Here is a 25,289-nt window from a genome sequence, read left to right on the forward strand (position 1 = left end):
AGTTGGAGTTTGTGTCCCTTCTGGTGTCTAGTTTTCTGCCTGTCTGTCCGATGTAGTGTTTGCTACAGTCTTGCATGATATTTTGTGAATGACATTCATTTTGCTGGTTGTTGGTATTGGGTCCTTTAGGTTCATCAAGTCCTTTAGGAACATCATCAAAGACATCAAGATAGAAGAGGACGAAATGATGGTCTCCTTTGACATAACAGCCCTATTGACATCAATTAACATCAGCCTGGCCAAAGAAACACTGACTGCACTACTAAATGAACCAAGTCCTTTAGGAACATCATCAAAGACATCAAGATAGAAGAGGATGAAATAATAGTCTCCTTTGACATAACAGCCCTATTGACACCAATTAACATCAGCCTGGCCAAAGAAACCTGACAGCACCAACTTCATCAGCAAGGACAACATCCTCAAGCTAGTGGACCTGTGTTTCACTACTCATTTCACCTTCAATGACAAGGTCAACAAACAAATCAACGGAACATCCATGGGATCACCAATATCAGGCTTCTTAGCAGAAGCAGTAATGCAGAGACTCAAATGAACAGCCCTCCCAACAATCCAACCCTAACCTTGGATCCGCCACCTGGATGACATCTTTGTCATCACAAAATCGAACAAATTAGAGGAAACCTACATCATCAACACCATTACTGACATAAATTTCACAAAAGAGGAGGAGAACAACAACAGACTCCCCTTCCTAGATGTCACAGTGGAACGAACAGTTAATGAAGAACTGCAGACCAGTGTCTAAAGGAAAGCAAGACACATAGAACAGGTACTAAGCTACAGAAGTAATCATCTCAACACCCACAAACAGATGCATCAGGACATCATTTAAATGGGCCACAACATACTGCAGCACCCAGGAACTATATTATCAGAAGAAAAACATTCAAGAAGAACAGCTACCCGATAAACACAGTCTGCCGATTCTTAAACAACAAGTCCAAACAAGTAGACACAACATGCCCAGAAACTCTAGCCACACTACCGTACACCAAAGACATCTCGGAGATGATTAGTAGACTACTCCAACCCCTTGGCATCATGGTCGCCCACAAACTTACCAACATACTGAAACAGCTTCTGATGAACTTACAGGACAATATATCAACAACCAGCAAAACAAATGTAATTTACAAAATACCATGCAAGGACTGTAACAAACACTACATCGGACAGACAGGCAGAAAACTAGCCACCAGAAGACACAAACTCCAACTAGCCACCAAAAGACATGACTCACTATCACTAGTATCCTTACATATAGACGAAGAAGGACACCACTTCGATTGGGACAACACACCCATCCTAGGACTGGCTAAACAGAGACATGCACGGAAATTCTTAAAGCCCTGGCATTCAAATTGGAACTCCATCAATAAACACAATGATTTGGAGTCCATTTACCAACCTCTGAGAAAAAGAACCGGAAACGATATCACTCACATTAAGAGACCAAGACACATAAATAGAAAGTGGGAAAGAACACCAGCACTTTACCAGAGGCGCACTGATGACGTTACCTAGCATGGTGATGAAACGTTTGAAAACAAACCTGCCGGTTCAGCGAGCAAACTTACAACCATAACTGAGATCCCCTTACAAGCTTGTTTGTCAATTTCCCACTGACAAGTGGTGGGGGGGGGGGCTATAGTACAATCCCAATAAGGTGATCATTCCTTTACTTCTCAGTTCCACCCAAATAATTCCCTAGACATATTCCCAGGAATATCCTCCATAAGTACAGCCCTATTGTTATCTCTTATCAAAAACGCCACTACTCCCACCCCAACCCTTTCTATTCATTTAGCATTTATATCCTGGAACATTAAGTTGTCAGTCCTGTCCATCCTTGAGCCACATCTCTGCAATTGCTATGATATCCCAGTCCCATGTTCCCAACCATGCCCTGAATTAGTCTGCCTTCCCTGTTAGGCCTCTTGCATTAAAATAAATGTAGCTTAATTTATCAGTCCTACCTTCCTTCTCTGCTTTGTTCCTGCCTGCCCTGACTGCTTGACTTGATCCTTTTCTCAACTGTACCAGTCTCAGACTGATCTGTTTCCTCATTATCTCCCTGGCTCCCATTCCCCCACCTTACTAGTTTAAATCCTCTCGAGCAGCTCTCAAATGTCTCCCTGCCAGTATTTTAGTCCCCTCCCAATTCAAGTGCAATCCACCCTTCTTGTACAGGTCACTTCTACCCCAGAAGAGATTCCAATGATCCAAAAATATTAACCCTTCTCCTCTGCACCAGCTCCTCAGCCACGCATTTATTTGCTTTACCTTCTTACTCTTACCCTCACTAGTAGCACTGGGAGCAATCCAAATATTATTACCCTTGAGGACCTCCTTTCTAAATTCCTGCCTAACTTTTTATATCCTTCCTTCAGAATCTCATCCTTTTCCCTTTCTACGTCGTTACTTCCAATGTGCACAATGACTGTCTGCTATCCCCTCTCCCCTTTCAGAATATTCTGCACTCTCTCTGAAATATTCTTTGTCTAATTTTTAAAAAGAACAAATCTACTTTCTATGCTTTCCATGGAGAAGACATCTTGGCATCAGTTTGACAACATACCTCTTCAAAAGGAACAGGGCAGAACAAATCCATCCTAAAGGCACATATTGTCACACTGGTGCAGTACTGACAGCTGCCACCACCCCAACTGGTGCCGACAAGGAATGGTAAGCTGTAGGCATCAGACTGGGTGCTAAATGATACTTTGAACAGATCTAGCAACTAAAGACTGGACATCCGTGTGGCACTGTGGGCCAATAGCAACACCAGAATCATATTCCCACACAATCTGAAACCTCATGGCATGGCATATCTTCCACTCTACCATTGCCTTTAAGACAGAGGATTAACCCTGGTCCAATGTAGAGTGTAGCAGGATATGACAAGAGCATCATCAGACATACGTAGGTCTTACCTGGTGTCACTACAAAACAGAACTACTTGCAGGTGAAACAGCATAAGCACCAAGCGATAGAGCTATGTGATCACACTAAAAACAGATCTGACCTGGGCTCTGCAGTCATGCCATATCCTGTCGAGAGTGCTGGTTGAAAATTTAACAAATCACTGAAGATGGAGGCTCCACAAAATACTTAATGATGGGACAACCCAGCATATCAGGCAGCATCCAAGGAGCAGGAAAATCGACATTTCGGGCCAGAGCCCACATCGATTTTCCTGCGCCTCGGATGCTGCGTCACCTGCTGTGTTTTTCCAGCAACACACTCTCAACTCTGATTTCCAGCATCTGCAGACCTCACTGTCTCCCAGCCCAGCACATCAGTTCAAAGGATATGGTTGGAGAATTTGCAATAACCTTCAACTACAAGTAGCTAGTGGAGGATCCATCCCAATCTCCTTCAGAGGTCCCAGCCTCACAATGTCAGTATTCAGCCTATTTGATTCACTCTACATGATATTAAGAAACAGTTGATGGTACTGGTAGGGCAAAGACTATAGCCCCTGACAATATTCCAGCAATAATACTGAAGATGTGGTCCAGAACTTGGTAAACTCCTAGCCAAGCTGTTCCAGTATAGCTACAACATGACCATCTACCTGACAATGTGGAAAATTGCCCAAGCATGTCCTGCACACAAAGAACAGAACTAAATACAACCCAAACAATTACTGTCCCATTTGTCAATTCTTAAATCATCAATAAAGTGATTGAAGGTAATATCAACAGTATTATCAAGCAACATACGTTCAGCAAAAATCTGCACCCTCATGTCCAAATTGGATTCCATCAGTGCCACTCAGCTCCTGATCTCATTACAGCCTTGGTTCAAACACAGACAAAAGCACTGAATTCCAGAGATGAGGTGAGAATGACAGCCCTTGGCATCAAAGGTGCATTTGACCAAGTTTGACGTCAAGAAGTCAGAGCAAAATTAGACTCTATGGGAATCGGGGGAAAGCCCTCTGCTGGTTGGAGTCATACCTGGCACATAGGAAGATAGTTGTGGTTGTAGGTGGTCAGTCATCTAAACTCTAGGTCATCTCTGCAAGAGTTCCTCAGGGTAATGTCCTAGGCCTGACCATCTTCATCTGCTTCATCAATTGCCTTCCATCCATCATAAGGTCAGAAGTAGGGATGTTCACCAACGATTGCACAACTCAGATACTGAAGCAGTCCATGTCCAAATGCAGCAAGACCTGGACAATATCCAGGCTTGGGCTGAAAAGTGGCAAGTAACATTCATACCAGTCAACTGCCAGGCAATAATCATCTTCAGTAAGCGACAATCTGACAGCCTTTCCTTGACATTCAATTCACCGAATCCCCTACTAGTGATATTTTTGGGGGGGGGTTACCATTGACCAGACACTCAACTGGACTAACCACACAAATGCACAAATGTAATTACAAGAACAGGTCAAAGACCAGGAAACTGCAACAAGTCACTGACCTCCAGATTACCTGAAACCTGTCTATCATCGATAAGGTATAAGTCAGGAATGTGATGTAATAGTCCCCAAATGATTGCAGAACCAACAACATTCAAGAAGCCTGACACCATCCAGAACAAAGCAGCCTGCTTAATTGGCACCACACTCACAAACATAAAGTCATTCCACCAATGACGCTCAGTAACAGCGGTGTGTAACATCTACAAGATGCATTCACCAACGATCCTCTAACAGCATCTACCAAACTCATGGCCACTATCATCTGTAAGGATAAGGGCAGCAAATACACGGGAACACCACCATTTACAAGTTCCCCTCCAAGCGACTCACCATCTGACTTGGAAATATACTGCTATTTTTGTCAATGTTATTTGGTCAAAATCCTGAAAGTCCCTTCCCAGTGGCATTTTAGTTCGACTTCCAGCAGATGAACTGAAAACATTCAAAATGGCAGGAGAAAGTGAGGACTGCAGATGCTGGAAGTCAAAGTCAAGAGTGGAGTGCTGGAAAAGCAGGTCAGGCAGCATCTGAGGAGCAGGAGAATCGACGTTTTGGGCATAAGCCCTTCATCAGGAATTCTTGCCTGAAACGTCGATACCCCTGCTCCTCGGATGTTGCCTGACCTGCTGTGCTTTTCCAGCACCCCACATTCAAGAAGGCAGCTTACCACCACCTTCTTAAGAGCAAGTAGGAATGGGTAATAAATGTTGGCCCATGCAGCGATGCACATACTCTACAAGCAAAAAAACCTAAGTAATTGGCAGGCAGAACATCACCACAGGGATCCCAAATTCTTTGTAAGGCCTGATTGTATCCATTAAGTGCCTGAAGGACAGTTAATACCTTTGGACCTCCACCAAGAAAATAACAGAGGCTCTCCACTAGATGGCCCGACAAGTGGGTTAGATTCCCAGCAGGTCAAATGAACCCAGCCCACACTAAGGAGGAGAGTGAATTAGATAGAATCAAATCTCTCAAGCTGGGAAAGGGCATTATTATCATCCACAGAATTATAATCAGTGCAATGATATTTTTCATTATACTTGAAGTGTATCATGGAAGGAATAATAAAACTTGTCCCTTTGAGGTGAGTTTTTACCTGTTTAGTTTCCAACTCTTTGTTTGAATTCTGGAATTGCATTTTCTCATTCATTTTGTCTCATCTTCCCCCATTCACTTATTTTCTATATCCCATAATTTAAAATTCCCATCTATTCATTCCCAAGTGCTGTATTCCTTCTTTCCTCATTATTTATCTATTCTTTCCCTCTTGTCTTTCTTTTCTTTTTTGTCCTCATTTTGTAATTTATCCACATTCTCATTTCATTTGTTTTTTCTCATTAATTTAGTTCCTTCTCACTCCAATTACCTGCTCTTACTTCTTTCACATAATAATTCACTCCTTCGCTCAGTTATAGTTCCCTTCCCTATTTCTGGGTTTACTCTCTTCTCTAATCTAATTACTGTATCCTTACTTCTTGCATGATTCTTTACATATATTCTCTCAATTTACTTTGGTTTGGCTTGTCGCTCTCATTTCTTTCCTTTGTCTTAGACTGCTTGAATTGGATGAATGTGAGTTTAATGAATAAGATGCTAGGAAAATCAAAACCTCTCTTAACCTGTCATAAATCCATTCCTGCACAATTTCAACCCTGACCAACTACTGTCTCAACGCAGTACAATTTTGGCATTAATCCTCATGACCAACTCTGTGAGAAATAAATCTGGGCAGGCAGCTTTACACTCATTTCACTTAATGCTGATTACTCATTTGCATGATTCATTGGGACCTGGAGGGGTTCATCACTCAATGATGGCTAAGAGTCTTTCCATTCAATTCAGCTAACTCTGCTTGCTTGTAACCTGATGAATAATACAGGCAGGCCCTGATTTACGAATGGATTTCATTCTCAAGTCCGGGGCTTGCGAAGCAATTTGTATGTAAGTCAGAACACAATACAGGACAATATAAAAGTATCATTTATCAGTACGAAGATATGTTGGTATGTTGGATCTTTTAAATTATTAATACACCCTGTATGGGATCCTGCTCACAAGTACAAGCGCTTATAGTTTGGACATTCATAAATCAGGGACCCTCAATATATATTGAAATGGAAAAGCAATGGGAAACTTAGTATTGTTAATAAATGCAGCCATTTTAGTTAGTTAAAACTGATGCACAGTTGCTAAACAATTTATTCTGTCTCTATTGAGAGTGTGACAACTCTATAGGCCAAAGTTAATGGCCTTGGTGGTGGCCCAATCCAACAGCCAGAGAGCTGTGGCAATCACATCATGGCAATTTCTAAGGGCCCCAGAGAGCAATTGTCTATCGGACAGTTGGCTGCTTGCTGTCCAGGTTCCCAGGCCTTTACAGGTATCCTTCCTGCTCCAAGACATTCAAGGATATCTAATTCGGAGGCCCCATTCTCTTTTCACAATCCTCAAGGAGATACTCCACTGAGCACATGAAAGTAAAAATCTACAAATTGCAAATCTTTGTTGTAATCAGTTACTTGTTTTGAAATACTGAACACAATGTTTCTCCAACAGTAAAGTGTTGATTATTTTACTGGAAAATGCAATTATGAAACTGGCAAGTTAACATATAATTAAAATAAATTATACTACTATAAGATTAAGAAGTTCAACACAAACCCTACAGATTTCAAGTCAAATACATTTTGCAGACTCAGATTTTGCCAATAGGTTGCCACTTCTGATGTCTTAACCAGATAACAGTGCCACTTCGAATTACTTTTTGCCTATCCCCACTCAACTGAATGAATAAATGAATAACTTATTGTTACATATACCTTGAAGATACAGGGAAAAATATTCTGTCACCACAATCCAGCATTATTTTGAGTTACAATAAGGGTAAAAATAAATTATTCAAATAAGAGTTCACTTCTGTCCAAATTGGGGCCTCAAGCATGGCTTCAGGGCTTCTGCAAGGTCTTCACAAAGGATACCAGTCCTCAAAGGATCCTGCTCTGGGATCAGCAATGATGTCACTGATGCCCCAGAAGACCCTGGCTCTGCTGCCCTGCCTCACTGACATCACCAAGAGTCCAGATTCCAGGCCTACCACTGCCAGGAATCCCACTCCAGACACTGCCACCACCAAGAATCCAGGTTCTGGGCTTACTGCTGCCGGGGGTTCAGATTCTAGGTCTACCACCGCCAGGAGTCCAGGCTCCAGGCCTACTGCCACTGGGAGTCCAGGCTCCAAGCATACCGCCACTGGGAGTCCAGGCTCCAGGCCTACTGCCACTGGGAGTCCAGGCTCCAGGCCTACTGCCACTGGGTGTCCAGGCTCCAGGCCTACTGCCACTGGGTGTCCAGGCTCCAGGCACCACCACTGTCAAGAATCCCGGTCCATGCTGTGCTAAACCCACCATTCCACCGATAGCGCTCTAGCCTCAAAGATGAAGAAAAATGGAAGAAAGGATGAAAGGTACATAGAGAAAATGGCCTGGAGTGGATGGGCTCCAATGAGCCCAAACACTACATACTGTGCCAGTACCCTGAGAGAAGGTTGAGAGACTGTAATTAAAATTCCAAGTTCCAATGAAGCAAAATTTAGTGATGAGGGATATACATTGTATTGATCAAACCTGCTAACAGCTGATTATGCTGTATTTCTATACACCTTTTAAAAAGCCTTCTATTCAAACATGGAAGATATGTATTGCTACTAACATGCTCCATTGCTTGAAAGTGTTATATATTTTGGAGAAAAACCAACTATCTCTATTGCAGGTTCTTCACCAGGCCATCAGCGGGAGGCAAGAGCTGCTTTTCCATGAAGATGGTGTAAGAAGGCCCTCCAACCAGATCACAGCAACCTGGGCAGAGGTAGTCAAGAAGAGCCACCAAAGGGTGACCAGGCAAACTGCAACCAATTCAGAAAAAGAGTAAACAATCTGTTGTGATCTGTAAAGCTGAGTGCTAATGTCACATTTTCAATAATTTTCTCACGGGGTTATCAGTAATACATACGTGACGGCATGGGCAATGCGGCACAGTGGTTAGCACTGCTGCCTCAGAACGCTAAGCACCTGGGTGACTGTATGAGTGGAGTCTGCATGTTCTCCCCATTCCTCTGGGGGTTTCCTCTGAGTTCTCCTGTTACCTCCCACACCCATGGAGAAGATAATGATGCCATGTGCTCAGTGCATCAGTGTCTATACAAAAAGGGAACGAAACCCCTGAACCTCCCTGCTGGAGTTGCTTACCCTTAGGATGGCAGGGAACTGCCTTCAGACAGCCAGATGGAGGAGGAACACATGCATTTGAACCTTCCTCTGAGGACATCCCACTGCTACCAATATCTCCTTACACCCTCTACCAGTAAGCACATAAACTCAAACCAACAAACATGACATTTCTGCACTCTCATGTTTCAAGACTCTGCATTTTCAAAGGATACCTGGAATGATCATCCAAGGCAATGGAGTAATACATTGAGTAGACTGCCTTCACCTCAGTCAGTGGTGTCAGGATAGCAGTTAGGAAAAGCAGAAGTAAAAGTAAAGTTAAGAAATTATAAGCTCAAAGATGGCATAGCTGATTTTTTCCATCGAGTTTGCACTTGTAAATATATGGACAATATAATTCATTTGATGTGATTCTTTAACATGGTTTGAATTTGGTGTGGTCCATCATAATACCAAGAAGGTAACAGTCATGGCATGCCCATGTTTCTCATAACACGATAGCTGAAGAGAGGATGGAGATACCAACATTATTCCTGAATAATATATTGCATTTTCTTGCATTTTTTATTGAATGAAGACACTAGTCAGAGCACACCTGGAACACTGAACAGTTTTGGTCCTCTTATATCGAAGGAAAATATAATGGAATTGGAGGCAATTCAGAGAAGCTTCACTACATTGATTCAGAGCATGAATGGATTTTCCTCTGAAATATTAAGCAGGTTGGGCTTCTACTTATTGACATTTAGAAGAATGGGAAGTGACATATTGAATCATAAGGATGCAGAAAGACTCTTTCTCATTCTGGCAAAGTCGGGGATCAGACGGCATAAGCTCAAAATAAAGTGTCGCCTATTGAAGACAGATGAGGAGGAATTTCTTCTTGGGGTAGTGAATCTGTGAATTCTTTACCACAGATGGCTGTCGAGGTTAGGCCATTAAGCATATTCAAGACTAAGATAAATGGATATTTAATCAATAAAGGAATCAGGGGTTATTAAAGTATAGGAAGGTGGAGTTGTAGCTTATCAGATCAGCTATAATCTCATTGAATGATGGAGCAGACTTGATGGGATGAATGGTCTACTTCTACTCCTGTCTTATGGTCATCTGATATTATATTTCTGTGATGATCACACTGTGGAACATGGTTTTAAATACAGATGCAGTGGAATCCCACCTCCCAAAAATTTATGCATTCAGAGAATATTGGCTCATTTATGTCACAACCACTGTAAATGAGACAGGTATAGTTTTATTTAAAAAACACTTCAACGATAGTGCTTTGGGTATGGAGGCCATCACATTTGAATGCACTCCTGTGATATCCTTTGTACCAGTACTCAACATCAACTATGTGAAAATACTGCTTCACACACACTATTATAGGTTGTAGAGGAAACAGGTTTGGAGATAATTAGGAAGAGATCTGCCTTCTTACCTAGTGCGGTCTACATGAGAGTACACATCAACGACAACAAAGTGGTTGACTCTTAAATATCCTCTAGACAATTACGAATAGGCAATTAATGCTGTACTAGTCAGCAGTACCTATCAATGAATCAATATAAATATGTGGCAAGGAAAGATGGCAGAGTTGGTTATACAGCCAGGAAGGTGATGGAGGTCTGGGATTGGAATAATGATCATCACACTGTAATCTAATCTAATCTAATCTAATCTAATCTAATCCATCACTGCTATGTACATTCTGTGTAGATTAGGTTTTCTCTAATATCCTGACCAGGTCTCGCTATGGACCTGACATCCTTGAAAGACTCATTTGCATTCAGAAATAGCTGGAAAAACTCAGCAGGTCTGGCAGAATTTGTGGAGAGAAAGTGAGCTTCAGATCCAGTGACTCTTCTTCAGAACTGAAACATTAACTCTGCTTTCTCTCCACATATGCTGCCAGACCTGCTGAGCTTTTCCAGCAATTTCTGATTTAGTTTCTGATTTCCAGCACCCACAGTTCTTTGGGTTATGTGTTTCTTTTTGAATTCATAGATTCAACTTCACGCTCTGAACAATCGCGATCCTCCTCATCTGAAGAAGGATTAGGCAGGCGGTTCTGCTTCTTCTCCTGATCCTCCCCTTACAATATCTGTCCACGTAGCAACACCAAGCTGAGCAATGTACAATAGACCATTGTTATTTGTTACACTTTTTGGGGTGCATATTGCAGAACTCTCAAGATCCGTTAAGGCAATTGAAGCGATTTTTAAGAATGGTATACTCAATAATGGCTTTGAATGGACATACAAGCTCAATCATCTCTTCTCCCTTGCCCTGGGATTGGCTTATTACCATCATCTGCCTATAAGCAGGGGATAGATTTTGCAACTGAGGTATAATCCAACGATTTGGAGCTTCTAAAAAGTTGTGCAAGGTGTATGCATTATTACAGCTCCACAGAAATCCAGCACAGATCTGTTATTCTTCTTCTCTGGTGGTACGCCAGCTAAAGATAACAGACGTTCAGTCTGACAGATTGGTGGTGTTCTGCACAGCGGTCACCCAGTCACACATTTAATCCAATTTGTAATTTCACTTGAACCAGTGTTTACTTGTACATTATTCAATCTATTGGAGGGTTTGAGCTAGAGGGAGAGGCAAAATAGGCAGGGCCTTTTTTCCTTAGAACATCGGAAGCTGAGGGATGGTCTTATACAAGGTATATAAAATAATGAGGGATATGTATAGGGTGAACAGCCATATTGTTTTCCCAGGATAGGGGAATCCAGAATTAGAGGGCACAGATTTAAAGTGAGAGAAGAAAAAATCAAAAGGAACTTTTTCAGCATAGAGGCTGGTGCATGTATGGAACAATAAGAGAAATTGCTGGAAAAGCTCAGCAGGTCTAGCAGCATCTGTGGAGAGAAATCAGAGTTAACCTTTCAGGTCGAGTGACCCTTCCTCAGAAGGATTATCACTTTGTTTACCAGTATTTTACAGTCTTCAGGAATCAACATGGAGTTGAACAAATCAGAGATGAAATCTTAATTTTAACCCATTTTGATTACCACTGCAAGCCCCCGTGTCTTGTATGCATTGCTTTGCTCTTAACAGAGCTGACTTATTTTCTATTATTAACATCTACTATTCATACTTGAACTGCGTATGTATCTCTTCCCTGTTATCATTAACACTCATTTAACATTTAACTTAACACTTAACATTTAATTGTACAACACTACCTGCTTTTCCAGCCACTTTCAGTTTCAGAGAAAAGTCATATACACTGGATTTGTAATCTTAATTCTGTTTCCTTCTCCATAGTTGCTGCCAGACTTGCTGAGTTTCTCCAGCACTTTCTGTTTGCTCAATCAGGAGATCTCTTTAAATGAGAACTGAAAATTTAAACACACATTCCTCCACTGACTGAAGCAGAATTTTCACTAATTTCGTTTTCAAAATGAAAATCATTCTGATGGCTTTGCCACACATTATTTACTGTAGTTAATTCAATTTCTTTACCCAAAAGCGTGCTCAAAAAAAGGAAAAGTAGCACAACAGTTGTCTGACATTGAGTTGAGGTGAGCTTGAAAGCTATGCTCTATTCAATACTAAGTACACCTATTTACTCTTCCACACCTTTACCTCCTATAATCTGATCTTTTCCCAGCATTTTGGGGGGTGGACTGTAAAAAGTAGGCTGAGGCTTGAACTGGGAGCAGGGAGAGGCCTGAACTGGAGCAGACCAGATCCGAACCTAGAGCAGAGGGAGGAGGCTTCAAGAGGTGTGTCTGCGTGTGTTTTGGGGGAGAGGGTGTTGGGATTTGGGCCTTGCAAAGCATGCACAAGGAGTGGAGCAAGGCCTGTATTAGGAACAGGGTGAAGCCTGCACTGGAAGAAAAGGGGGAACATGCACCAGGGGTGGGTGAGGCCTGTACCAGGAGCTAGGGCAACAGCCTCGGTTTGTCCATTTTGTGCATTAGCTTTTAGAAAAACATTATTAAAAAGTTTGACCAACTTTTCTAAATGCATATTTCCTGTAGCATCTTCATTTTCTAACATTACATTAGTGATCACAATTGTAAATTCAGCTCTTGGGGCATCCTAAGGCCATAAAGGTAGCACGTAAGTTCAAGTCTTTCTGGTTAAAATACTCATCAACTAAGTGAAATAATTGCACAGAGGCCAGTATTCTGTCACCAAGTCACCTTTTATTTATATGTGGAGAGTTGCTGACAATGCTCTAGCTCTCTCAGAGACAGCTATCAGAGTGAATAGGATGTCTGACCCACCTGTTCTTATCTATCAGCCAGGGTTCCCTGTTACAATCACTACACCAAGGTCCATTTCTCCTGAGCTCTTTCTCACACCAATTCCAAAATAACAAAAAACATCAGCATTCACATCATACCACATATTTAGTGTTTGATCTTAGAAAATCTCAGTCCACAATGAAATTGCCATTTGCTATGCTAGACCTATGCATCAGGAAGTGACAATGTGAGTCTTCCTTGAATGCTTTTATAAAACCACTATGGTTATAGGAAGGGAATTTTTTTTTTTGAAAACCTTTGCCCATGAGGATCACAAAGGAAGATCAACAAGTCAGATCATAAACATCAATACTCACACAACCACCAGCAAGTATTTCTGCTGCAAGTACAATGGAGCCATCTTTCCGAATAAATCTGTCTCTTACAAAATCATTTGTCTGAAATTAAATAAAATATTTTGAATAAAACAATGAAATTCATCTCCAAAATCTATTTTTTTTAACTGTCAACAATAGCAGAAAGCACATATGTCAATGTTTTTCATTCTGAATTTATCTTAAAACTTCACAGGTCTGCAGCTATACCTCACTAACAGCACCCTGATATTATCCAGTCAAATTCACAAAGAATGGCACCTTGGGAAAGATACCAGAGAAGTAACATTTCTAAGAAATAAAATCTAGTATAAGTCACTACTTTTAATTTCTGGACGCTGGATTTAAATCCAGCTCAGAATGGAAGAATTAAAATTTGTGTTTGATGTCAAAGGGTTTCAGCAGTCCCAGTTCAGTGTACAATGAACAAGAGGTTACAGCACAGAATTGATCTTAATCGTGCATTAATGGACAATCTCACTCAGAAAGAGCTGAACAGTTGCTGTGAAAGATAGAAATCAAAATCACTGAAATGGGGATACTCTTTTGTGACTAGGAATCAAGTAGGTTATGCAGTTCAGCACAAAACTATGACTGACTACAGAATCCCTGAAGTCCCATCTTGAGCTGTCTCCAAGTGGGAGAATGGCAAGAGTTGGCCAATTAAGCCTATGGCCAGACGTTTATTTGCTCACTTAAGGCTTAGACTCCTCCAGTCTTGCTTAAGGGAGGCAGTTGAGGATTCCTTGTTAAAGGCACCCCTCTACTGTGTTCGCCCTTCTATCATCACGTACCTTTTCCTGGGATGCAGTGACCATCACAACTTTGGATGGGTGTCATATAGGCAACAGTCACTACCTCTCTAGTTACTGCTCTGACCGGCCGTCAGCTCTCAGTAAATAAGATCTCAGTCCCTGTGGACTGCTGTGTCAAATGTCTCAGTGGAATAAAATGGAGGACAGTTTCCAAAATGAGGTGACAAGAGATAGCTGCCAACTCTCCAGAGAGCAGCCAAGAATGTCTTAAATGTCAAGATTTCACCTTGGATGCCTGAGATGGGAAAGATTCGACTCCACACTATTAACATCTCTGATCTTGACCTTAGAATTGCAGAGAGAACAAAAGGAAGAAAATTAAAGAAAATATGCTCATAGGGTGGAATCTTGTGGAGTTACATGTATCCCCTGCTACACAGCAGGTAAAACCCCTATACTGCATATTTTAAGGAAGGCCTGTCATACCTCGAGGCAGTTAAGTATTTAACAAGCCAATGTTAGGCATTTCTTTGTGATCAAAGACTCCAGGGGTATATGTCCTGCCTGCTGCACGCTGCCAGCCATGGCGATTGAGAAGGGTCGACAGCAGGGGCAGTGTAGTGGTTGTCAGTGGGTCCCTTTCCTGATGCTGGGTCACTTGATAGCCTTGAACAAGGGATATCACTCCATGCCCAGAAATTATCAAAGCCGGGTTTGTTTTTCACACCTCTTGCATGGTGAGCCCCCAACTAGCTGCTGAGGTAACCATAGTATCACTGGAATGAGAACAAAGTCACATCCACTATCCTCCTCACAAATTTACCATCAGGAAAGGCACAGAATTCCACCTGGAGTTTCTAACGTTGACAAAACATGATGTTATACATATTCTGAAAGATCATTAATATTCTGGAATTTGGTAAACCAAGATGCATGTGTAAATTTAAAATGAAGTAATTATGTTTGGAGTGACAAACAAGTTGTCAGTTTTGAAATATGTGTTGCTGGAAAAGCGCAGCAGGTCAGGCAGCATCCAAGGTGCAGGAGAATCGACGTTTCGGGCATAAGCCCTTCTTCAGGAATCTTTAGCAGGAAATTGACATTTCGGGCATAAGCCCTTCTTCAGGAAGTTGTCAGTTTTGCAAGGTAAGTCACTAACAGTTGTGTTAAATATTTATAGCAGTCAACATGAGCATATATGATAGCAAAATGTTCAAACACAAATTCAGATGCAACATCAGAGAATGAAACATTTCTATAGTAAGCATGACATGATACTTTGTAAAATTTGGGTGAAGATTTGTAGCTCAGGTGCTCGTTGTTGTGGTTCTGTTCGCCGAGCTGGAAATGTTTGTTGCAAACGTTTTGTCCCCTGTCTAGGTGACATCGTCAGTGCTTGGGAGCCTTCTGTGAAGCACTTCTGTGGTGTTTCCTCCGGCATTTATAGTGGCCTGTCCCTGCCGCTTCCGGTTGTCAGTGTCAGCTGTCCGCTGTAGTGGCCGGTATATAGGGTCCAGGTCGATGTGTTTGTTGATGAGTGCCATGCTTCTAGGAATTCCCTGGCTGTTCTTTGTTTGGCTTGGCCTATAATGGTAGTGTTGTCCCAGTACTACCATTATAGGGCAAGCCAAACAAAGAACAGCCAGGGAATTCCTAGAAGCATGGCACTCATCCACAAACTCCATCAACAAACACATCGACCCAGACCCAATATACCGGCCACTACAGCGGACAGCTGAAACTGACAACCGGAAGGGGCAGGGACAGGCCACTATAAATGCCAGAGGAAACACCACAGAAGCGCTTTACAGGAGGCTCCCAAGCACTGAGAATGTCACCTAGACAGGGGACGAAACGTTTGCAACAAAAATTTCCAACTCGGCAAACAGAACCACAACATACTTTGTAAAGTTAAGTAATATCTTTAAGAATGTATTTACAACACTTACAGTAAGTTTTATAGCTTTCTCTGGTGCAACACCCATCAGCTGTGGTATTAGTCCTATAATGGGGAACACACACAAGGATTAGGTTTATTAATATCAATCAGAGCAAATGTATGTCTTCTTTTGAGAAGAGCTTCTCAGTTATGGCTAAGAGCAAGCAGTAAGTCAATGATAAAGAAGGAAGAACAGCAGTTCTATTTTCTATTAATGAGTTTTATTTCCTCAAACAAGTGGGAAATCCCAGACAAAAAGTAAAAGTGATCTTAGAAATGGGAAATTAAAGCAGTAATCACTGGAAATACACAGACAAACCAACATTAATAACAATAATAATTTTGGTGATGAACATATCTGCATAATAAGATAAATGTTCTTAATGTTATTGTGATCATAAAACCAAAGTCTTTCCCAACACCCTACCATCCCCATTGTTGACCCTCTTCACAGAAAGTATACATTGCGTAGCACAGAATTTAAGTGCCATTCTCAAATACCTTAGAAGCCATCAATATTTGAAGAAGATTAATTTCCTCTTCAAATCTGAAATGAAAAATTGAAGTCAGTTTCAACATCAGGTATTCACAGATCTGGTATGGCAGATGGTCCCCTTATATTTCTTTTACTCATTCAGAGATGTAGGCTTCACTGTCAGGGCCAGAATCCATTGCCCATTACTATCTGCCTTGGAGAAGTGCAGGCAGCTGCCTTCTTGACCTGCTGCAGTCCACGTGGTACAGATACACTAACAATGCTATTAAGGAGAGAGTTCCAGGATTGTGATCAAGCAATAGTGAATGAATAACATGTTTCCAAGTCAATCTGGTAAGTGTCACAGAAGGGAATTTGCAGGTGGTGGTGCTCCCATACATCCAGTGCCCTTGTCTTTCTAGGTGACAGTAATCAGATTTGAAAGATGCCAAGGCTCTTGGTGGATTTCTGCAAAACTTCTTGTCGATGATGAACTTGGCTGCTACTGTGCGTTGGTGGTGGAACGACTGAATCTTTGAGTGTGCGACGCTTACCAAGCAGACAGCTTGTCCTTCATACTGTCAGATTTGAGTCTTATTGTAGCTGCACTCCTCCAGGTAAGTGAGGGCTGATCCATCACACTCCTGGCTTGTGTACTGTAGATACACACAGGTTTGGGGGAAGTCAAGCGATGCAGAGCAGGATTCCTAACTTTTGACCTGCTCTTGAAGCCACGGTACTTACATGGCTACTCTAATTCAGTTTCTGGTCAATGGTGGCCCCCAACATGTTGACAGTGGTGATTCAGTGATGCCAATAAACACCACGGGATGATGGCTAGATTCTCTCTGTTGAAGAAGGTCCTTGCCTGCTATTTGTGTGGTGCATATGTTACTTGCCACCTGACAGCCTGAGCCTAGATATTTTCCAGGTGTTGCTGCATGTGGACACAGAGTTCTTCAGTATTTGAGTTGTTGTTAGTGGTGCTGAACATTGTGTACTTAATAGTGAGTACCCCATTTCTGACCTTATGATGGAAGGATGGAAGATCATTGATGAAGTAACTATAGATGATTCAGCCTAGAGTCCTAGAGCTGAGATGAACACAAACATCCTTCTTTGTGCAAGGTATGACTCCAATAGTAGAGAATTTTCCCCCATTCCCATTAACTCTAGTTTTGTTACTGCTCTTTGATACCACATTCAGTCATATGTGGCCTTGATACCACAAGTCTTTAAGTCTTTATTCAGCTCTGAAAACCTCAGCTCTCTAAAAGAATCATACCAGACTCAAAATGTTAATTATTTCTCTCGGCATAGATGCTGTCAGACTTGCTGATTTTCTTCAGTCTTCTCTAGCATCCACAATATCTTGCCCATAATCCAGATTTGTTGGTTATGGTACTGTTTAGCACTCTCCACCACTTGCTGTTTATGCTGTAGAGAATGCATGTAATCTTATGTTGTACACACAGGTTGACACCTCATTTTTAGTTATGCCTGGTGCTGCTCCTACCATGCTCTCCTGCACCTTTGATTGAAAAAAAGGCTAATCCCTGGCTTAATATTAATGGCAGAGTGGAGGATATGAGGATGCAAATCATATTTGAGTACAAATCTACTGCTTCTGATGGCCCACAGCACGATCATGACAAGTGTATCCTCAATGTGAAGACAGGACTGATCTCCCCAAAAACTGTGCAGTAATCGTTCCCACTGATGTTGTCATGGACGGCAGGCAGACTGGCAAGGATGGGGTCAAGTACTTTTTCCCTCTTGATGATTCCTTCACCACCACTCCTCATGCTTCTTCCAAGTGTTCTGATTCATCAGCCAAGGTGAGAGTGGTACATAGTAGTTAGTAGGAAATTACAAGGATTTTATGAAGCTGGAAAGGGTTCAGAAGAGATTTGTCAGGATGTTGCCAGATATGGAAAATTTGAGTTATAAAGAAAAGCTAGAAAAGCTGGGACCTTTTTCACTGGAGCGATACGACAGAGGTTTATAAAAGAATGAGAAGTATAGACAGAGTTAATAGGAGTTGTATTATACCTAGGTTGGGGAATTTCAAAACTAAGGGGCAAATTTTTAAGGTGAGAGGAAAGAGATTTAAAAAAAGACATAAGACTTTTTTTTTACACAGAGGGTGGTTCGCGTGTAGTATGTACTTGCTGAGAAAGTGGTGGATACAGGTACATTATGAAGTTTAAAAACACATTTGGATAGACACATAAATAGGAAAGGTTTGGAGGGATATGGGCCAGGAGCAAGGAGTTGGGATTAGTTTAGTTTGGGACTATGTTCAGCATGGACTGATTTGACTGAAATACCTGTTTGTGTGGTGTATGACACTATGATAGTGACTCTGTAGCTCTGGGTAACTTCCTCTCACATAAAATACTGGTATTGTAACTTTTAAGAGCTAATTGTTAGCTCCAAACACCCAGACAAACTCATATTCTTAATTTAAAGAATTACAAGAACCCAAACTTGTATCAAATGGTTTTGAAAAACACATAAATGTTACAGTTTCATCACATCAACTTTTCAACTATTAACTAAAAGTTCAAATTTACTTTTTAAAAAATATTTTCCTGTCTAAGATAGAGAGGTTGAGTTGTAGTAAAATCCTACTGTATAAAAAATGAAGATTGCAGCTGAAGTCTAAAGTTACTGAGTTTTCAGAGCAATGGGCTACAGGATACCTAAGAGAAAGATAAAATATTCTTCCTGAAGCTGGTGTTGCGATTAATTTGAAAAATGTAACAAGTCAAAAACAGAAAGAGGATGCTGTAAAAGCAAAGTTGCAATGGGCTGCTTCAAGCCTGACGTGATCTTATGTGGATTAGGAAACCCACTTTTCTGGTCTAACTAGACAAGTTTTATTAGGTAAATAATAAAGTTTATTGCATTACTGCAAGAATTGGCAGATTACATAAGATAAGCTACATTACTGCAGGTACGGTTAAAAGCACACTAAACCCAGGCCAGTCTCCTACAAACTCTTTCTTTACTCTAACTTAGTCTCTGTGGTATTATCACAGTGTGCGCTGTTTACTGAATTAACCCATTTTACACCTCAAATGGGTAGCTTGGTGGAAATCAAGACTTGACTCATCACAAATGTTAAAGATTTTTGTAAAGTAGACAGAATCCCCAATTTACCTGACTTTCAGATCCAGACTGACAGAAAATATGGGTCTGGTTTCTGTACTTAACAAGAATTACAGTTTATTACAAATAAATAGACTCCAGCAGGTAAACAATTATGGAACGTCTGTATAGAATTCAACTAGTTAAAACTCTAACACCCTTTCCCTAATGGGGAAAATAGTTCAGTGGTCTCTGTTCACAGGATTTGCTGAGATAATTTTTGCGCTGCTCAGAACATTGCATCTCAATATTCCATCTTCAGATGTTTTCACTTCTTTTCAGTGCGCAGAGGGTGATTGGCTCACTTTTTATAAAAGTCTGACATATTTTTTAAAACTCACAACTTAAAGCAATTGCTGGAGGAAAAATAAATTGAGTTTCTTCAGGCTTAAGGTATATTTTTCTGCTGGGAGCCCTGACACACCCTGAGCTTATGGGGATCTTATGACTTCTCCCTAACCTGTTGAGAACCCCAAGTAATACAGGTACCTGCGAACCAATCACATATTTGCTGGTAGACAGAAGGTTTTGTCATTGATTATTTATCACTAGTCACAGAACAAACAGTAATTTGTTGCTGGTTGAATCTCCATTTGAACAGAGCACTTGGCTCCAGCTCATGTGCAAACCTTTCACTACTGCTTGAACCAGCAGCTGTGGAAACACTGTATCTGGTCACATATTTTCAGAAAGCACAGCAATCACTCAACAAACCTTGCTTTTTAAATCAGTTCTTTTCCAATTTCAGTTCACATTAAGAAATACAGAAAATAAAAAGATACTCTCTTTATACCTTTTAAACCCATTTACAGCACCCATCCCTACCTGAAATCTTTTTCCATAAAATTATTAAATTGTTATACACTTTTAAATTACACCATCTCTTTGACCTCACAAATCCCAGCAATCTAGAGGTTTGATTTTGCTCCTCAAATGCGTTCTCTTTAGACTTGAAAGAATGTTAGCCTGCTGGGTATAAGACAGTAGATATGGATTGTCTTCCTGATGGTCAGAGGTCTGTAGCTGTCTCTTTAATCTCTTGTATCTGTTGCACGGTGTATTTCAGCAGTGATTATTCTTTGTAGCTGTTGGTATGGTGCCTGCTGTAGCAGATGATCTTTTTTCTTTTGCAGTATTTTGGATCGTTTATTGATTTTGGAGTTCTGGAGTTCATCTTTGGAAGGTGGGAATGTTAGTCAATTTGCTTGACTCCCTCCCATCCTAATCCTCTCAGCTTCTAATGGCAGACTCAAATTTGGAGCAGATAATGGCTCACAATACTGTACAATATTAAGCCTGATTACAGTTACAAATGCTTCCGTCATCTTGAGTGATGAATCTGGTACAGTTCCTGTCTCCTTGTTTTCATTTTCTATTAACTTGGTTATCACTGGGAATTTGAACTATCTTCAGGGCTGATAACAGTGGAAAACATTTCTACCCAAACACTGCAGACACAGCTTTCTATCTCATTTACAGTATGAAGTATTTCTTTCCCATGTAACTAACCTCAGGAGATTCTACTTTTTGTATAGATTCTGCCACATGTAAACAGACTTCAGCAAAATTTTCCACCTGTTTCTCTTTGACCACTTGTTTAACCTACTTGCAACTTTTGAGACTCAGATCAATGCATTATTTTCTACTCAGGAATGAAAGTTCTTGATCGTGATTTCTACTATTTGATACTCCTTATATTGGAGTGTTGCTCGCAGCATACCTTTGACGATAACTGCTATGAACCGTGCTGGCTGTAAGCAATATTTTCTCAATAAAAGCTCTCCATTTGACAATACTTTGCTCTTGTATCTAACTTGAAGTTTATGTAATGCCCAATGGTGTAAATGCATGCTAAAATTTTTGGTATGGGTCACTGATTTTCCTTAGGAAAACATAAGCCATTATCTTTTATTGCAGATTGCTCTACTTCATTTATATCTACTTGAGTAGTTTTGCAGTCTTTTGATTTTCTGTTATTGTGATCTGTTCGGCAATTTTCTGAAAGTGACTACTTTCTTCTTTAAGGATTCTTCATCTGCAGTAAATTGATTCTCCTACACTTCACTGCCATAATGGAGGGTTTTCCTAAGCTTCGTTACTGTAATAGAGGGTTTCCACCCTTTGTGGCTACATTGGAGCTTCACCCCACTTCAAACTCATAATGTTCACATGGTAAGATGGGAAAACCCAGTTGAATCTGCAACATTTTATTATTGTTATTATCCTTTCAGCTTGAACTGTGCTGGTTAAAGTCTCCCCTTTAGTTCAGCTGAATTTTGTTTTTTAACTTACATAGTCCTGAATGTCTCTTTAACTCATTTCTCAACTCAGACTCACAATTACTTCTACAATGCACTGCCTCACAATGTTGCCTGTGCCTCTTCCTTGGAATTGCAGATTTCTTCTACTCAGAACATCTGCCAGATCTTAAAAGCTTTCTGTGTCATTCTACGAAGTACTCCTCTGTGTTGAAAGTTGCCATGAAATTTGTGGAGTTTGCTGTCAGCTGTATCTGTTTCCCTTGAAATCTTTTCAGTCATCAGCATCATTTTCCCTGCACTTTTCCCAAAGCCCTAAATTCTAATTTGGCTTAGTTGGCAACATTTTAAAATAATACTGGTCACCACTGCTCACTATGCAGTGGCAGGGACACACCTTTTCACCATGTTGTGTCTGAATTCCTTCATACTACATGAAATCTAGTGTGGATTAGGATATCTACATTTCTGGTCTAACTAGAACAGTCTTGTTGAGGAGATAATATTGAGTTTATTGCATTGTTACAACTATACACAGAATACATGATAACAACCCATGTTACTACTGAGACTGTAGGAGCACACTAGCCCCAGGCCTGTTTCCTATAAGGTCCTTCTTTACTTTGATCAAATCTCTGATCCTTACAGTGGTTAGTTTTTACTACCCACCAAAAATTTTATATGTTACAGACTCACATACAATGACATGAGTAAAATAGAGTTGCTGCAGATAGCCTAGGACTGCAAATACATAACAAATGAAGATATATGGCAGACTAATCTCTGTTTATTGTCCTTATTGTTGAGTGTGCAGCACTGACTACAATTATTGTATTGTGTAATGAAACAGAGTTAATTAGTAATGTTATAGCAAAGACTCCTCCAGGGAAAAAGTGATTATAACATGACAGATGTTTCAATGATATGGTCACATTTCAAACTAATCTCTCAAATTTAAAGAAAGTCGATTATATATCTAGGAGGGCAAGTCAGTTGGGTTGGGAAATTACATTAGAAGTTATAAAAGTAGTTATAAAATGTTAAGCATTAAAATAAATAATGCAATACTCTCAACTGTAATATACCTCCTTGAAAAATAAAAAAAACTCCACTAGGAACGTCAGAATTTACTGATGAAGGCAACTACAGTAACTGATTAAAAGAATGGAGTTACAATGTTACCTAAATTAGAAATAAGTCTAAAAATCGGTGATGAAGAAACTGTTTAAAAAAAGCAAAGAATGAGTGAACTAGCAATAAATACGATAAGAAATTAAAAGAGGTTTGTGACAAGAAAGTGAATGGCAAAACTAAACGCACATTCCTCAGAAGCAAATATAGGAAAACATAACATGGAAAAAAGAAAACAGACAGAAGTTAAAACAAACATCAGAATATCCCAGTGGTATTAATATATTATCATTAGACTATCAAACCAGAAACTCAGGTAATGTTCTAGGGATTTGGATTTGAATCTTGCTGAGGCAGATGGTGGAATTTGAATATAATTTTAAAAATCTGAAATTAACAATCTACGATTGACTAGGAAACCATTGTTGATTGTTCAAAAAATTCATCAAGCTCTCTCATGTCCTTCAAGGAAGGAAATCCACCGTCCTCACCTGATCTGGCCTACATGTGACTCTGGAACCACAGATATGTGATTGACTCTCAACTGCCCTCTGAAATGGCCTAGTAAGCCATTCAGTTGTGCCAATTGTCACCAAGTCTCAACAAAGTAATGAAACCAGACAGACCACTTGGCATCAACCTACGCACCAGAAATGAAAACAGCAGAACAGCCCAACGACCTTGCAAAGTCCTCCTTACGAATAGGTTGCTAGTGCCAAAATTAGGAGGGCTACGACAAAGACGAGTCAAACAACATCCTGACATAGTCTTTTTCAAAGAATCATACTTTACATACCACGACCATCCCCATCCCTATATATGTCCTGTCCCACCTGGACAACAGAGCCAGCACAGACGGCAGCACAATGGTATACAGTTGGGAGCAAGTTTCCTTGACAGTACTGAACGTTGACTCCAGATCCCATTAAAATCTCATGGCCACATGGGCAAAGAAACCTCCTGCTGTTTACCATGTACCATCCTCCATTGGCTGATGAATCAGTACTCCTCCATGTTGAACAACAATTGGGGGGAGCACTAAGAGTGACAATAGCACACAATGTACTCTGGGTGGGAGGATTTCAATGTTCTCCACCAAACGTGTGACTCTACAGCAGCAGTGCCAATCAAGCTGGTCAGGTCCAAAAGGACAGAACAAAGAAAATTTACAGCCCAGGAACAGGCCGTTCGGCTCTCCAAGCCTGAGCTGATCCAAATCTACTCCCTAAACCTGTCGCCCAATTCCTAAGCATCTGTATCCCTCTGCTCCCCACCTACTCATGCATCTGTCCAGATGCATCTTAAAAGAATCTACCGCGCCTGCCTCTACCACCTCTGCTGGCAACACGTTCCAGACACCCACCACCCTCTGTGTAAAGTACCTGCTGCATGTATCCTCCTTAAACTTTTCACCTCTCACCTTGAAAACGTGACTTCTCATTATTGAATCCTTCACCCTGGGAAAAAGGTTATCTCTATCTACCCTGATTCATGATTTTGTAAACCTCAATCAGGTCCCCCCTCAATCTCCTTTTTTCTAATGAATACAAATCAAACCTACTTAACCTCTCTTCATAGGTAGCACCTTTCGGAACAGGCAACATCCTCGTAAATCTTCTCTGCACCCTCTCCAAAGCATCCACATCTTTTTTGGTAATGTGGCGACCAGAACTGTACACAGTATTCTAAACGCGGCCGAATCAATGTCTTGTACAATTTTAACATGACCTGCTAGCTCTTATACTCAATATCCCATCCGATGAAGGCAAGCATACCATATGCCTTCTTGACCACTCTATCCACCTGTGCAGCAACCTTCAGGGTACAATGGACCTGCACTCCCAGATCTCTCTGCTCATCAACTTTTCCCAAGCTCTTCTCCTCACTATATAATTCGCTCTAGAATTAGACTTGCCTAAATGCATCACCTCACATTTGTCTGGATTGAACTCCATCTGCCACTTTTCCACCCAACTCTCCAGTCTATCTATATTCTCCTGTATTCTCTGTCAGTTCCTTATGCTTTCTGCCACCAATCTTCGTGTCATCTGCAAATTTGCTGATCATACCAACAGTGCCCTCTTCCAGATCATTTATGTATATCACAAACAACAGTGGCCACAGTAGCGATCCCTGTGGAACAACACTGGTCACCCTTCTCCATTTTGAGAAACTCCCTTCAACTACTATTCTCTGCCTCCTGTTGCTCAACTAGTTCTTTATCCACCCAACTAGAACCCCTACACACCATGTGACCTCACTTTCTCTATTAGTTTACCATGGGAACCTT

The 25,289-nt window shown here is 40.9% G+C and overlaps 1 protein-coding gene across 2 annotated transcripts in view; it reads right to left on the reverse strand.

Moving 5' to 3' along the window:
- LOC122549822 (calcium-binding mitochondrial carrier protein Aralar2) overlaps positions 1-25,289 on the reverse strand; it is a 284,028-nt gene that overhangs the window by 54,458 nt on the left and 204,281 nt on the right. For both annotated transcript variants that reach the window (XM_043689903.1, XM_043689904.1), the window contains exons 12-13: positions 15,993-16,045; positions 13,271-13,351 (exon numbers count right to left, since the gene is read on the reverse strand). In XM_043689903.1, the coding sequence (XP_043545838.1) occupies positions 13,271-13,351; positions 15,993-16,045 (134 nt within the window). The remainder of the gene's footprint in view (positions 1-13,270; positions 13,352-15,992; positions 16,046-25,289) is intronic.

This window comes from Chiloscyllium plagiosum, chromosome 5 (assembly GCF_004010195.1).
Source record: "Chiloscyllium plagiosum isolate BGI_BamShark_2017 chromosome 5, ASM401019v2, whole genome shotgun sequence".
Taxonomy (NCBI): domain Eukaryota; kingdom Metazoa; phylum Chordata; class Chondrichthyes; order Orectolobiformes; family Hemiscylliidae; genus Chiloscyllium; species Chiloscyllium plagiosum.